This window comes from Schistocerca nitens, chromosome 10, assembly GCF_023898315.1.
Source record: "Schistocerca nitens isolate TAMUIC-IGC-003100 chromosome 10, iqSchNite1.1, whole genome shotgun sequence".
Classification (NCBI taxonomy): Eukaryota; Metazoa; Arthropoda; class Insecta; order Orthoptera; family Acrididae; genus Schistocerca; species Schistocerca nitens.
The window spans coordinates 22,745,913-22,762,454 of NC_064623.1; the positions used below are offsets into that span (position 1 = coordinate 22,745,913).

Here is a 16,542-nt window from a genome sequence, read left to right on the forward strand (position 1 = left end):
AGCGGCGAGGTTGAACGTTAAAAGCAAATAAAACAAACACGCTAAATCATGTACAGTGCAAGCAAGAACGTAAAAATGTGCATGATGGAATTTTCGCTCTGCAGCGGAATGTGTGCGCTTATTTGAAACTCCCTGGCAGATTAAAACTGCTTACTGGACTGCGACTAGAACCGTCGTGTATTTTTTTTTTTTTGTTAAGTAAAGGTATTTCCTTGTGATGAGCTACAGTGATAAACATGGTGGTCCATTCATCGTGACCGGACCAAATATCTCACGAAATAAGCGTCAAACGAAACAAACTACAAAGAACGAAATTTGTCTAGATTGAAGGGGGAAACCAGATGGCGCTATGGTTGGCCCGCTAGATCGCGCTGCCATAGGTCAAACAGATATCAACTGCGTTTTTTAAAGTAGCAACCCCCACTTTTTATTACATATTCGCGTAGTACGTAAAGAAATATGAATGTTTTAGAAAGGACAACTCTTTTCGGTTTGTAATAGATGGCGCTGTAATAGTCACAAGCATATGGCTCACAATTTTAGACGAACAGTTGGTAACAGGTAGGTATTTTTAAATTAAAATACAGAACGTAGGTACGTTTGAACATTTTATTTCGGTTGTTCCAATGTGATACATGTACCTTTGCGAACTTATCATTTCTGAGAACGCATGCTGTTACAGCGTGATTACCTGTAAATACCACATTAATGCAGTCAATGCTCAAAATTATGTCCGTCAACCTCAATGCATTTGGCACTACGTGTAACGACATTCCTCTCAACAACGAGTAGTTCGCCTTCCGTAATGTTCGCACATGCATTGTCAATGCGCTGAGGCATGTTGTCAGGCGTTGTCGGTGGATCACGATAGCAAATATCCTTCAACTTTCCCCACAGAAAGAAATCCGGGGACGTCAGATCTGGTGAACGTGCGGGCCATGGTATGGTGCTTCGACGACCAATCCACCTGTTGTGAAATATACTATTCAATACCGCTTCAACCGCACGCGAGCTATGTGCCGGACATTCACCATGTTGGAAGTACATCGCCATTCTGTCATGCAGTGCAACATCTTGTAGTGACATCGGTAGAACATTACGTAGGAAATCAGCATACATTGCACCACTTACATTGCCGCCGGCCGGTGTGGCCGTGCGGTTCTAAGCGCGTCAGTTTGGAACCGCGTGACCGCTACGGTCGCAAGTTCGAATCCTGCCTCGGGCATGGATGTGTGTGATGTCCTTAGGTTAGTTAGGTTTAAGTAGTTCTAAGTTCTAGGGGACTGATGACCTCAGTAGTTAAGTCCCATATTGCTCAGAGCCATTTGAACCATTTGAACTTACATTGCCATCGATAAAATGGGGGCCAATTATCCTTCCTCCCATAATGCCGCACCGTACATTAACTCGTCAAGGTCGCTGATGTTCCACTTGTCGCAGTCATCGTGTATTTTCCGTTGCCCAATAGTGCAAATTATGCCGGTTGATGTTACCGCTGTTGGTGACTGATGCTTCGTCGCTAAATAGAACGCGTGCAAAGAATCTGTCTTCGTCCCGTAATTTCTCTTGTTCCAGTGGCAGAACTGTACACGACGTTCAAAGTCGTCGCCATGCAAATCCTGGTGCATAGAAATATGGTACGGGTGCAATCGATGTTGATCTAGCATTCTCAACACCGTCGTTTTTGATATTCCCTATCTCGCGCAATTTGTCTGTTACTGGTGTGCGGATTAGCCGCGACTGCAGCTTTAACACCTACTTGGGCATCATCATTTGTTACAGGTCGTGGTTGGCGTTTCACATGTGACTGAACGTTTCCTGTTTCCTTAAATAACGTAAATATCCGGACACTTAGATGATGTCGCCCAGGGTACCGAGCAGCAGACATAGCACGCGCCCGTTGGGCATTTTGATTACAATAGCCATACATCAACACGGTATCGACCTTTTCCGCAGTTGGTAAACGGTCCATTTTAACACGGGTAATGTATCACGAAGCAAATGCCTTCCGCACTGGCGGAATGTTACGTGATACCACGTACTTATACGTTTGTGACTATTACAGCGCCATCTATCACAAATCGAAAAAAGTGGTCCAACTAAAACGTTCATATTTCTTTACGTACTACACGAATATGTAATAATAAATGGGGGTTCCAGTTTTAAGAAATGCAGTTGATATCCCATGGACTATGGCAGCGCCATCTAGCGGGCCAACCATAGCGCCATCTGGTTTCCCCCTTCAACAAAATGGTTCAAATGGCTCTGAGCACTATGGGACTTAACTTCTCAGATCATCAATGCCCTAGAACTTAGAACTAGTTAAACCTAACCAACCTAAAGACATCACACACATCCACGTCCGAGGCAGGATTCGAACCTGCGACCGTAGAGGTCGCGCGGTTCCCGACTATAGCGCCTAGAACCGCTCAGCCACTCCGGCCGGCTTTCCCCCTTCAAGCGACAAATTTCGTTCTTTGTAGTTTTTTCGTTTGACGCTTATTTCGTGAGATATTTGGCCCAGTCATTATCAATGGAGCACCCTGTATAACGTTAAATAAATGTTGATGTAATTTTTTATCTTTGCCAACAGGTTCTGCTATTTATCTACATAAAACATGGAACTTTAACGAACGACAATAGCAGCATACATTTTTCATCCGCAGAAGACGTACACGAATGTCTATGTTCTGGGTTATTCCCCCCATCTCCAGACAATCCAAGCCAAGGCACGCTCCCGACTCCGTCTCCTCAAGCTCCTCTCCGGCAGTACGTGGGGTCTGGACCCCTCCACCATCCTCCACACCTATAAATCCCTCATCCGCCCTATCCTCTGTTACGCCCATCCGGCCTGGATCTCCGCCCCCCCTACCTTCAGATCCTTGAACGCCATGCCCTCCGCCTCGCCTATCGCATGCGTCTCCCCTCCCCCACGCGGATCCTGTACGACCTAATTCCCCCCACCTCCTACTTTTCCTCGAACAGATACGGATCCTCTACACCTCCCATAAACTCGATCCTCCTCACCCGCTTGTCTCACCTATCCTCTCCCACCCCTGTCCGCTGCCGCGCCTGTATTCCCACGTCCCACCTGCTTTCCATCTCTCCACCCTCCTTACCCTCTCCCAAGGTGGCTTCCGCCAGCTCCCATTCCTACCACATTTGATCCTCCCTTCCTGTGTTTGTTCGTTTGGGCACCCTGCTTCCCTTCTCTCCTCCTTCCCTCCCTCCTCCCTTTCTCCCCACTCCTCCCCCGGGCTTCCCCTACCCCGTCCCTCTACTCCTCGTCCCATCTCCTCTGCCATTGGCATCTTCGCTCTCCCATCTCCCTCCCCCTCACCCGTCTCACCCTCTCGGCAGGTCCCCGGACTCGCACACGTTACGTGAACATTCGCGCGCCGGAGATCATCGCCATCCGTTTCTCGTGTGTGCCGTCGTGTTTAGTGTTTAGTGTTCACCGTCATACTCCATCGTTCACATGTGCCATCGATATCACCAGTGTTAGTGCGTCGTGTCAACAGTTTGTAGTGTGGATTATCGTCGAGTGTGAACGGCTCCGTGGTTTTGTATTTATGTGGCTACTGTTTTATTACCCGCCATTATGTAAATTATGTCTATTCCTTCTGTGTTATTACACAGGGTGGTCAGAAATAGTCTGAAAAGTTTGTGGAACGGCTCCGTGGTTATGTATTTATGTGGCTACTGTTTTATTACCCGCCATTATGTAAATTATGTCTATTCCTTCTGTGTTATTACACAGGGTGGTCAGAAATAGTCTGAAAAGTTTGTGATGGTGTTGCAAGGTATATTGTCGTGAGAAATAATTCTTAAAAAAAAATTCGACACCTAGAGCCGTTTCCGAGATAATAGCACTGAATTTAAACAGTCAGGCAGTTACGTGATGAAATTTCAAGCTCGCCGCCAGATATAATTATCGTCAGTTGGTGTCAGCGTCGATGGCAGCACACTAAACTGCTCAGCCTTTGAGTCGGTTCGATGCTGACCACCATCACATGTCCCATCTTTATATCATTTTTTTGGTTTTCAGGAAAGCAAACCAAGAACACGATCGGCAACCCCGTTTCTTGAAGCTGCACACTCAGTAACTTGGATAACTTCAGTGCTAATTAACTCAGAAACAGCACAATGTGTCTAATTTTCTTTGTGACATTTATTTCTGAGTGCCTGTAACACCCTTAGACGCTTTTCAGACTTTTCCTGACCACCCTGTGTACAGGGTGAGTCACTAAGTGCTACCAGCTAGAATAAAACCGAAAGTATGATAGTAGCTGAAAAGTTTGTGGGACATATGTTGCATGGGAAAACAGGGGTCACAATATGACGTTGGTTTTTTGTTCCTCGGTGGGGTCGCTTTAGAGATATGAAGCTCACCTTCGTTTTTTAAATGGGATGCTATAGTTTGGCACTTGTTTTTGACGGCGGCTATCGAGACGAATCCAATGATGTGTAACAGTAAGGTCTTTGAAGGTCAACGAAGAACAAAAATGTGGTTGTTGTTGTTGTGGTCTTCAGTCTTGAGACTGGTTTGATGCAGCTCTCCATGCTAGTCTATCCTGCGCAAGCTTCTTCATCTCCCAGTACGTACTGCAGCCTACATCCTTCTGAATCTGCTTAGTGTATTCATCTCTTGGTCTCCCTCTAAGATTTTTACCCTCCCCACTGCCCTCCAGTACTAAATTGGTGATCCCTTGATGCCTCAAAACATGTCCTACCAACCGGTGCCTTCTTCTTGTCAAGTTGTGCCACAAACTCCTCTTCTCCCCAGTTCTATTCAATACCTCCTCATTAGTTATGTGATCTATCCATCTAATCTTCATCATTCTTCTGTAGTACCACATTTCGAAAGCTTCTATTCTCTGCATGTCTAAACTATTTATCGTCCATGTTTCACTTACATACATGGCTACACTCCATACAAATACTTTCAGAAACGACTTCCTGACACTTAAATCAATACTCGATGTTAACAAATTTCTCTTCTTCAGAAACGCTTTCCTTGCCATTGCCAGTCTACATTTTATATCCTCTTTGCTTCGACCATCATCCATTATTTTGCTCCCCAAATAGCAAAACTCCTTTACTACTTTAAGTGTCTCATTTCTTAATCTAATTCCCTCAGCATCACCCGACTTAATTCGACTACATTCCATTATTCTCGTTTTGCTTTTGTTGATGTTCATCTTATACCCTCCTTTCAAGACAATGTCCATTCCGTTCAACTCCTCTTCCAAGTCCTTTGCTGTCTCTGACAGAATTACAATGTCATCGGCGAACCTCAAAGTTTTTATTTCTTCTCCATGGATTTTAATACCTACTCCGAACTTTTCTTTTGTTTCCTTTACTGCTTGCTCAATATACAGATTGAATAACATCGGGGAGAGGCTACAACCCTGTCTCACTCCCTTCCCAACCACTGCTTCCCTTTCATGCCCCTCGACTGTTATAACTGCCATCTGGTTTCTGTACAAATTGTAAATAGCCTTTCGCTCCCTGTATTTTACACCTGCCGCCCTTAGAATTTGAAAGAGGGTATTCCAGTCAACATTGTCAAAAGCTTTCTCTAAGTCTACAAATGCTAGAAATGTAGGTTTGCCTTTCCTTAATCTTTCTTCTAAGATCAGTCGTAGGGTCAGTATTGCCCCACGTGTATGTGGTATGAGCGACCATTTACAGAAGATGTTCGATGTGATGACCATTGGTAACTATGCAGTGCTGCAATCTTCTTATCATGTATTGAGTGATAAACCTTATCACTTCGGCACTTATCGAAGCACATGCTCTGACAATTCTCTCTCGTATATCATGCAAATAGTAAATATTCGCCGAATACGGCCTATCCATCTAACGTGCCATCGATATGTAAACACCATTCGATGGTTTCACAATACATCACTAATGGGAACGACATGACTAGTATCGTCGAATCAAGCTAATGTGAAAGACGTATTCCTTCGAATAATACGTCGATATGCTTCTCATTTACAGAGACTGCCAACTAAAGTCAGTGAAATTTAGAGAGTTATTCGCTGAAAGATATCCGCAACGTACTCACCCTACACGTGTGTATGATAAATTGAGAACAACTGGATCAAAAATGGATCTGAGCACTATGGGAATTAACATCTGAGGACGTCAGTCCCCTAGAACTTACAACTACTTAAACCTAACTAACGTAAGGTCATCACACACATCCATGCCCGAGTCAGGATTCGAACCTCCGACCGTAGCGGTGGCGCGGTTCCAGACTGAAGCGCCTAGAACCGCTCGGCCACATGCAACTGGTTCTTCAACGCATCAGGAACACATCCGGCAAAGGATAGTTACTAACGAGGGAACGGAAATTGGTACTCTTGCAACTGTGGTTCGAGAACCTTGTGTGCGTTCGCGTCAAATTGCAAGGGGATATGTTCTGCATCGCCATAAATATCAACCTTACCATATCAGTCTCCACCAAGAATTAACTGGAACAGATTGTATGCATCACATTGAATTCTGCCGATGGAGTTAACTTCAGATTTAGAGGGATGACACATTTATTAATGTGATTTTATTTACTGAGGAGGCTACATTCACGTACCATGGAAGCGCTAATTTGCATAACATGCATTACCCGGCAACTGAAAATCCGTGTTGGCTGCGACAAGTTGCACACCAAAAACCGAGGTCGGTGAATGTACGGTGTGGGATTCTGGAGGAGAGAATTATAGTCCCCTATTTCAGCGAAGGAAATCTTAATGGTAGGAAGTACACCACATTCTTGTAAGAAACATTAGGTCTGTTTTTGGAAGAAATACCTTTAGGAATAAGGAACAGAATGTGGTATCTACGCGATGGGAGTCCGGAACAGTTTTCGCTGACGGCTAGACATGATTTGCTGAGACAATTCCCATATCGTTGGATTGGACGCGGAGATGTGTCGTGGCCGGCTCGTTCGCCATACTTGATGCCTCTGTATTTATTCTTGAGGGGATTCGTAAAAGACATTGTTTATAAATACGTTCCAGCTACACCTGAAGATATGCGAGAGAGAATTGTCAGAGCATGTGCTTCGATAAGTGCCGATGTGATAAGGAATACCACTCGATCCATCATAAGAAGATTGTGGCTCTGCAGTATTACCAATAGTCATTATTACGAACATCTTCTGTAAATGGACATTCATGCCACCTTTGTGACCCTCGTTGACTTTCAAGAACCTTACTGTTACACATCACTGGATTCGTTTCGATAGCCGCTGTCAGAAAATAAGTACCGGACTATGGCATCCCATTAAAAAAAAAAAACAAAAAAAAAAAAACACAGTGGATCTTCATAGCTCCATAGCAGCCGCACCTAGCAACAAAAAACTAATGTCATAGCATGGCCCCCGCTGTCCCATGCAGCATTTGTCCCACAAAGTTTCCAGCTCGTATCATACTTACGGAGTTATTCTTGGTGGCAACAGTTAGTGACTCACTGTATAGTCTGAACTGATTTTAAATGTATACAGAGTGGTCCAGAAAAATGTAGACACTCGTCGATAGTCAGTATTAACAAAACAAAATGACATTCCGTTACAATTCTTGCACGAGTGGAGGGTTATTTTACGTGTTTAAAATGACCAACATTAGCAGCCAAGCAACGTCGACTCCTCTCTACTTGTGATCTAACTACGACTGCTAGTGTAGCCAGAGGTTTGCCTAAGTTATCATTGTTTAGATGAATTATAAAAACATAGGTAGTACACGAAAGCTACAGTACTCCCTCTAGTAAAAGTAGTAACACCGTTCATTATAATAGTTTGCTCTGCTCATCTGTTGCGTATCATGTGACCCATTTGAAGACAAAATACAATATCAAAAATTGAAGACCAAACGGAATCCCGTAATGACCAGTTGCTGTAACCATTTCCTTCAATATCGTCCATTACTAACGTTTGTTTGCTCTATCCTGAATTAAATAATCTCAGCAGTTTGTGTAACAGTTAAGCAAAAATTGATTCAAGAGTCATAATGAGTATGATAAAATAGTTTAGATAGTTTGATAAAATAGTTTAGATAAGTAGTTTAGACATGAAGAGAATAGAAGCATTCGAAATATGGAGCTAAGGCAGAATGCTGAAGATCAGATGGGTAGATCACGTAATTAATGAGGAGGTACTGAATGGAATTGTGGCACAACTTGACTGGAAGGGATCGGTTGGTAGGACACGTTCTGCGTCATCAAGGGATCTCCAATTTAGTACTGCAGGGAAGCGTGGAGGGTGAAATTCATAGAGGGAGACCAAGAGAAGAATACACTAAGCAGATTCAAAGGGATATAGGTTGCATTAGTTATTCGGAGATGAAGAAGCTTGCACAGGATTGAGTAGCTTGGAGAGGTGCATCAAACCAGTCTCTGGACTGAAGACCACAAAAAAAAAAATGGCTCTGAGCACTATGAGACTTAACTTCTGAGGTAATCACCCTAGAACTTAGAACTACTTAAACCTAACTAACCTAAGGACATCACACACAACCATGCCCGAGGCAGGATGCGAACCTGCGACCGTAATGGTCGCGCGGTTCCAGACTGTAGCGCCTAGAACCGCTCGGTCACCCCGGCCGGCACAACACAACATTGAGTCTAACATATGTTTCAATGTACATTGGTTTATACCTTATTATATACTTCCCAGGCGACTTCTTGTCTTCTTCCACCTTGTAATTCGCTGTCTGATCGCTGACATATTGCATATCCTGTACCCAACCCCTTAATTTCGTGTGTAGCATGTCCCTCATATGCTCCACGTGGTTAATCCAGGTACTGAGCAGCTCATCATTCGGGTGCGTATCCTGAGAAACACAGAGAATAATTCAAATTACTGGCATAATATTCGCAACCAGCAGCCAGTCTTAACTTACACTTATAGGTAGCGCTATTACGTAAGATTGAAATTGTGGCCGGCATATGGACTAACACTCAGTTTTCTACAGCCATTGCAACATGAATCCAAAATAAGTGTCTAGTGATGTCTTATTAAATACAGACAATTTTCAACCTATAACAACAGATAAGAGAGTTCCAATTATTTCTAGGTAGCAACAGTATGTGTAGATAACACGATCTAGATTTTTTTTTCGTTTTTTGCTGTGCTTTGTTTTTCCTTGTTTTCCACTTTACTTTCTTTATAAATCGAAAAAGTTATTTCAGGATGAGTACTGTAAATTTATTTTTTCCTACAGCTATGTTCCTGTTTGCCTCGTGTCATCACCATCACAAATCGTTGTGCTGATTGCTGAGCATCGTGACCCGACTACCCATATGTCTCCACCCTGGACAGTAACCAGCTTCTCTCAGAACCTTCTGGGGAGGCAGACCAGAGATGTCCTTGATTTGATCTCTCCTCCTGGTCGTTGCTCCTCCCTCCGGTCTTGTGCCCTAGACCTTTCACGATTATTTTCTCGAAACTTTCTCCATCTCTTCTCACAATTTGGCCATAGAACTAAAGAATTTTTTGGTTGACACGAGAAAAAGGCGCCTGGAGATACTGAGCTGGTCTATAATATACTCATTTGTTCTTCTTTCGGTCTGTTTTATGTGCAGCATCATGCGCCAACACCAAAGCTCAGACGCTTCGATGCGCTGTTAGTCTCTCGCTTTAAGAGTGCGTGTCTCGCAACTAGGAGCGTTGAGTTGATATTTTCAAAAATATCGGAAAGCCGATATATTGATATTAAAAACATATCGTTACAGGCCACCGACTTATCGAAAAATGTGTCGATATATCGACGGAAAACGTGGATACGTACGGGCCTATAAATATATCGGGTGCATATTGTAAAAATACTGCCGGTTTTAGATCTATCTATTTAAGTATTGATTTGTAATTTGATACTCTGTACATCAAGAAGCTAGCTACCAGCTTATCACCCTTATAGCGAGAATTAAAAAGAAAACGATGCACGTTCACGCTTGGTGATAACCACTTTGCTAACTGTACGTAAGAGGCACAATAAAAGGTGACCGGTGGGTCCGTCGCTGGGTTTCGTCGCATATCGGATTTGCCCAGAACACTCCTTGTCGACTTCCCTGTTTTTTCCCATTTCTGCAAACGCCAGCGCCCTAGCAGCTGCAGTTTCAAATTTGCGTGATGAAGTTAAACGTTGCAGTTTCTGTTGGTAGCGCCGATTACGTCAGCATACACCCCCCCCACCCCCTCCCACACACACACACACACACACACACGTCTCCGCCCAATCGCGTCATTTACATTGTGGTCATCTATTTCAAACTGTATTTAATAATGCCGATGTGAAGAAATAGCACACAGCTGGTGTGCTATCTCTCAACATCGGAAATCTTGTTGTTTAATTGTCCCAACCATCACCTCGTGCATTCGGACTTCCTCTTTGTGCCACCTATACTTCGGTGAAGGGAGTCAAAGAGAAATACTGCAGGTGATGGGAGCTCGAAAAGTAGTAAGACTCCTTCACACAGTGAAAGTAAAATTATGTTTTACTACAATTTGGAAACAACAGCTTCATACACTACTGGCCATTAAAATTGCTACACCACGAAGATGACGTGCTACGCACCCGAAATTTAACCGACACGAATAAGATGCTGTGATATGCAAATTATTAGCTTTTCAGACCATTCGCACAAGGTTGGCAGCGGTGGCGACACCTACAACGTGCTGACATGAGGAAAGTTTCCAACCGATTTCTCATACACAAACAGCAGATGACCGGCGTTGTCTGGTGAAACGTTGTTGTGATGCCTCGTGTAAGGAGGAGAAATGAGTACCATCACGTTTCCGACTTTGATGAAGGTCGGATTGTAGACTATCGCGATTGCGGTTTATCGTATCGCGACATTGCTGCTCGCGTTGGTCGAGATCCAATATGGAATTGGTAGGGGTCAGGAGGGTAATACGGAACGCCGTGCTGCATCCCAACGGCCTAGTATCACTAACAGGCGAGATGACAGGCATCTTATCCGCATGGCTGTAACGGATCGTGCAGCCACGTCTCGACCCCTCAGTCAACAGATGGGGACGTTTGCAAGACAACAACCATCTGCACGAACAGTTCGACGACGTTTTCAGCAGCATGGACTATCAGCTCGGAGACCATGGCTGCGGTTACCCTTGACGCTGCATAGAGACAGGAGCGCCTGCGATGGTGTACTCAGCGACTAACCTGGGTGCACGAATGGTAAAACGTCATTTTTTCGGATGAATCCAGGTTCTGTTTACAGCATCACGATGGTCGCATCCGTGTTTGGCGACATCGCGGTGAACGCACATTGGAAGCGTGTATTCGTCATCGCCATACTGGCGTATCACCCGGCGTGATGGTATGGAGTTCCATTGGTTACACGTCTCGGTGACCTCTTGTTCGTATTGACGGCACTTTGAACAGTGGGCGTTACATTTCAGATAATGTTACGACCCGTGGCTCTACCCTTCATTCGATCCCTGCGAAACCCTACATTTCAGCAGGATAATGCACGACCGCAAGTTGCAGGTCCTGTACGAGTCTTTCTGGATACAGAAAATGTTCGACTGCTGCCCTGGCCAGCACATTCTCCTGATGTCTCACCAATTGAAAACGTCTGGTCAACGTTGGCCGAGCAACTATATCGTCAGAATACGCCAGTCACTACTCTTGATAAAATGTGGTATCGTGTTGAAGCTGCATGGGCAGCTGTACCTGTACACGCCATCCAAGCTCTGTTTGACTCAATGCGCAGGTGTATCAAGTCCGTTATTACGGCCAGAGGTGGTTGTTCTGGGTACTGATTTCTCAGGATCTATGCACCCAAACTGATTGAAAATGTAATCACATGACGTTTTTAGTATCATATATTTGTCCAATGAATACCCGTTTATCATCTGCATTTCTTCTTGATGTAGCCATTTTAATGGCCAGTAGTGTATAGATAAAAATATCACCACTCCATATTGTCATAGCGATATCGATACAGCTGGGAAAGATATGTCACAGATATATATCGAAACATTTTGGGAGGTATATCGATATTTGGGCTTATCAATATTCTACCAACAACCCTACGCGCAACCATAAAACTGAAGGGAAAACGCAAGTGTTCCAACAAGTCGCAAGTTTGAGGTATTCGTTATTGTTCTGTTCTGCGAAATCACGGTGATTTCCTTCGTAGTCACTCGTTCTAGCGTGATCCGTCTCCTTATCTCATCTTCACACTTTGCCGTGTCACAGACGTTTGACCAAAGATAGATAAAAGACTTCCAGTTCCTTTAATCGACCTGTGAGCTGGACCTATACTCCTCGGTCACTTACTATGTGTTTCGACTTGTTGAGATTGAGGTCCATCCCATATGATAGACAAATGTCCTTTACTGTTGTTAACAGCTCAGCAACTTCATTTTCGCTGCTGTGTACAGGTATGGTGTCCACAGAAAATCGGAGCTTGTTAAAAATTCTACCAGCCATCACCACCATTCCTTATAAAATTTTCTGTATAAATATTGTACAGTTGGGGGCATAGAACTCAACCCTCTCTGACTTTTTGATACGCTGAAGAAATCAGATGTACCAGCACTTGTCTTCGAAGCTGCGAGGTGATTATTGTGTGAACTTCTGATCAGTACTGTCAAGTGCGGTGAGACACCAAACTCTGAAGTACCTGTCACAACTTTTCCCAGACAATGCAGTCAAAGACTTTCCTATAGTCACGGAAGCAGACAAGACAAGAACACAAAGGTCTCGCAATTCCTTGTCGTACGTTGAGAAACTGTTCACGAGTTCCTTTTCCTTGAATATAACCTGTTTGTTCTGCGGATAAGCGAGGCTGGATACATGGTTTCAAACATTAGGTCGAGATGTAGTCGTCGTGAATGTAATTCCTATTTTCATTTTTTCTGGTGCTGTGTACTCGCACGTTTATTAACACGTTATTTAAAATTTTTCCCTTGAACAGAATAATGTGAGGTTGCAATTTTGTGTTACAATGTAAATCGATGTATTCGTCAAGTTTTGAAAGTGTAATTTTAAGCGAGATATGTTGAGCTGTAGAAACATACCGATAGATCGACAGGGAAAAAAACATCAACGAAGAGTCTGGACTGAGAACGAGAGTGTGTTTGTTGTGCCACGGGAATGAGGGTGTACTGCGTGCCGTGGTCGGTGTGAAACAATTGTTTACCTCAGTATTACGTGCACCGCGGAAGAGCAACTAATTATCAAATGGTTCGCGTTGCTTCTTACATGGGAAACTCCCCATCGCATCCCCCTCAGATTCAGTGGTAAGGGGGCAGAGTGTACAGACTGTCAAAAGCTGAACATAGATCAAGCACGAGAACAGGAAGAAGGTGTACTGTACAGTGAAATAAAAAGCAAAATAGAAACTGTGAACGGTCCAAGCTCGAGAAGTAGTGAGGTAACGGGCGGGTTGTGGCGCCCTCGAGTGCCAAAGAGAAACCTTAATGGCAGACATTTCACAGTTCGTACAGAAATTAATAGTAGCCAGATGAACTATGATTTCTCAAAAAGAAACATGTAGATTACCATTATTTGCGCTAAGATTCTGATGTTGTAATCAGTTTTTCAATATCTTTGTTAGTTTAAAGTTTAGTATCTGACGCTCAATTATACAAGTAACACCCAGCAACGAATTTCCAAAGTATAAAAGCTTCATCCGATTTTCTCGATCGCCATGTCTTTAGAAAGCTATTAGTGTAAACCTAAATTGGTACGAATTACAGGCATGTAACGTAAATAGTACAGGAGTTATTGGAGGTCAAAGTGGCTGATTACTATCGATGGCGTCAGACCATAAGTACTCCACAGTTACACGAAAAAACGGTTGCAGGGCGCTTATAAATATATTTATTCATCTATGTCTTTGTTAATGTCCGACATATGCTATTCATAAAAAAAACGGGTGAATTATTTACTGTGTTTTAGAAATAACAGAGACATTAGGCTTCGGGCCTACCTTTTGCTTCTTTTCTTTTATATATATGTGTGTGTGTGGTCTTCATTCCAGAGCCTGGTTTGTTGCAGCTCTCCATGCTACTCTATCCTGTCCAAGTTTCTTCATCTCCCAGTTCCTACTGCACCCTACATCCTTCTGAATCTGTTTAGTGTATTCATCTCTTGGTCTCCCTCTACGATTTTTACCCTCCCCACACTGCCCTCCAATACTAAATTGGTGATCCCTTGATGCCTCAGAATATGCCCTACCAACCGATCCCTTCTTCTAGTCAAGTTGTGCCACAAATTTCTCTTCTCTCCAATCCTATTCAATACCTCGTCGTCAGTTATAGGATCTACCCATCTAATCTTCAGCATCCTTCTGTAGCACCACATTTCGAAAGCTTCTCTTCTCTTCTTGTCCGAACTGTTTATCGCCCACGTTTCACTTCCATACATGGCTACACTCCATACAAATACTTTCAGAAAAGACTTCCTTACACTTAAATCTATACTCGATGTTAACAAATTTCTCTTCTTCAGAAACGCTTTCCTTGCCATTGCTATCTACATTTTATATCCTCTCTACTTCGACCATCATCAGTTATTTTGCTCCACAAATAGCAAAACTCCTGTACTACCTTAAGTGTCTCATTTCCTAATCAAATTCCCTCAGCATCACCCGACTTAATTCGACTACATTCCATTATCCTCGTTTTGCTTTTGTTGATGTTCATCTTATATCCTCCTTTCAAGACACTGTCCAATCCGTTCAGCTGCTCCTCCGGGTCCTTTCTGTGCCTGACAGAATTACAATGTCATCGGCGAACCTCCAAGTTTTTATTTCTTTTCCATGGATTTTAATTCCTACTCCGAATTTTTCTTTTGTTTTCTTTTCTGCTTGCTCAATAAACAGATTGAATAACATCGGGGATAGGCTGCAACCCTGTTTCACTCCCTTCCCAACCCCTGCTTCCCTTTCATGCCCCTCGACTCATATAACCGTCATCTGCTTTCTGTACAAATTGTAAATAGCCTTTCGCTCCCTGTATTTTACCCCTGCCACGTTCACAATTTGAAAGAGAGTATTCCAGTCAACATTGTCAAAAGCTTTCTCTAAGTCTACAAATGCTAGAAACGTAGGTTTGCCTTTGCTTAATCTATTTTCTAAGATAAGTCGTAGGGTCAGTATAGCCTCACGTGTTCCAACAGTTCTATGGAATCCAAACTGATCTTCCCCGAGGTCGGCTTCTACCAGTTTTTCCGTTCGCCTGTAATAAATTCGTGTTATGATTTTGCAGCCGTGGCTTATTAAACTGATAGTTCGGTAATTTCCACATCTGTCAACACCTGCTTTCTTTGGGATTGGAATTATTATATTCTTCGTGAAGTCTGCACTAGTAATTCAATTTCTGACTCAGCAGACTGCTAACACATTACGAGGAAGACGAAAGGGTCGAATTTTTTCACCGTCCTTATCCGTTTTCAGCTTGCATTCTCTCTCTCTAACAACGCTACAAGTATCGTAGACGTACGGGAGAGTCAGAACTCTTACAGATGATTAACGTCACAATCGGACACGCAAAGATAACGACAGTGTGAATCAGACATAGGAAGCAGACTCTCAGAACTGACTACTTACGCGGCTATGTGTGTGTCATTTTCTCACCCATCTTACGTATAACAAACTGAGTTAGGGAAACGTCACTTACCAGGTTGTCGAATGCGAACGGAACCAAAGCTGCTGATAGATGCCTCACACCATGTGAGAGCAACTGGGCAACATTCCGTGTGTAGCTGGAGACGTGTTCCAGGTAGACGGGCACCTCGGCCTCCAGTACTGGACAAGACAGACGACATTCTAATGAACTACACAACTGACCAGATTTCTGTCAGAAACACAGCTTTCACTTCCTGGCTTCACCTGTTAATATGCTACATGTAGGCAAAACTGCAGTGGTACTTGTCAGCAAAGCAAAGTCCAGGAAATATACACCAAATTTATTAAAAAAAACTTAGAATACAATAGCTCCATATTTAGCAATTATATACAACCACTCGCTCACAGAAAGTTCCGTACCTAAAGACTGAAAAATTTCTCAAGTCACACCAATACCCAAAAAGGGATTTAGGAGTAATCGGCTGAATTACAGGCCCATATCACTAATGTCGATTTGCAGTATGGTTTTGGAACGTACACTGTATTCGAACATTATCAAGTACCTCGAAGAAAACGATTTATTGACACATAGAACGGATTCAGAAAATATCGTTCTTGTGAAACACAACTAGCTCTTTATACCCATGAAGTAATGAGCGCTATCGACAGGGGATGTCAGACTGATTCCATATTTTTATATTTCCAGAAGGCTTTCGACACCGTTCCTCGCAAGCGTCTTCTAACCAAACTGCGTGCCTGCGGAGTATCGCCTTAGTTGTGCGACTGGATTCGTGATTTCCTGTCAGAGGGGTCACAGTTCGTCGTTCTAGAAGGAAAGTCATCGAGAAAAACAGAAGTAATATCCAGCGTTCCACAAGGAAGTGTTATAGGCCCTCTATTGTCCCTGATCTAGATCAACGATATAGGAGACAATCTGAGAAG

General features: G+C 43.4%; 1 protein-coding gene across 1 annotated transcript in view; it reads right to left on the reverse strand.

Annotated features, from left to right (window-relative positions):
• The window catches only part of LOC126210114 (uncharacterized), an 86,895-nt gene that overhangs the window by 27,940 nt on the left and 42,413 nt on the right, over window positions 1-16,542 (reverse strand). Inside the window, exons 4-5 of the mRNA XM_049939258.1 lie at window positions 15,653-15,780; window positions 8,659-8,834 (exon numbers count right to left, since the gene is read on the reverse strand). Of these exons, the coding sequence (XP_049795215.1) occupies window positions 8,659-8,834; window positions 15,653-15,780 (304 nt within the window). The remainder of the gene's footprint in view (window positions 1-8,658; window positions 8,835-15,652; window positions 15,781-16,542) is intronic.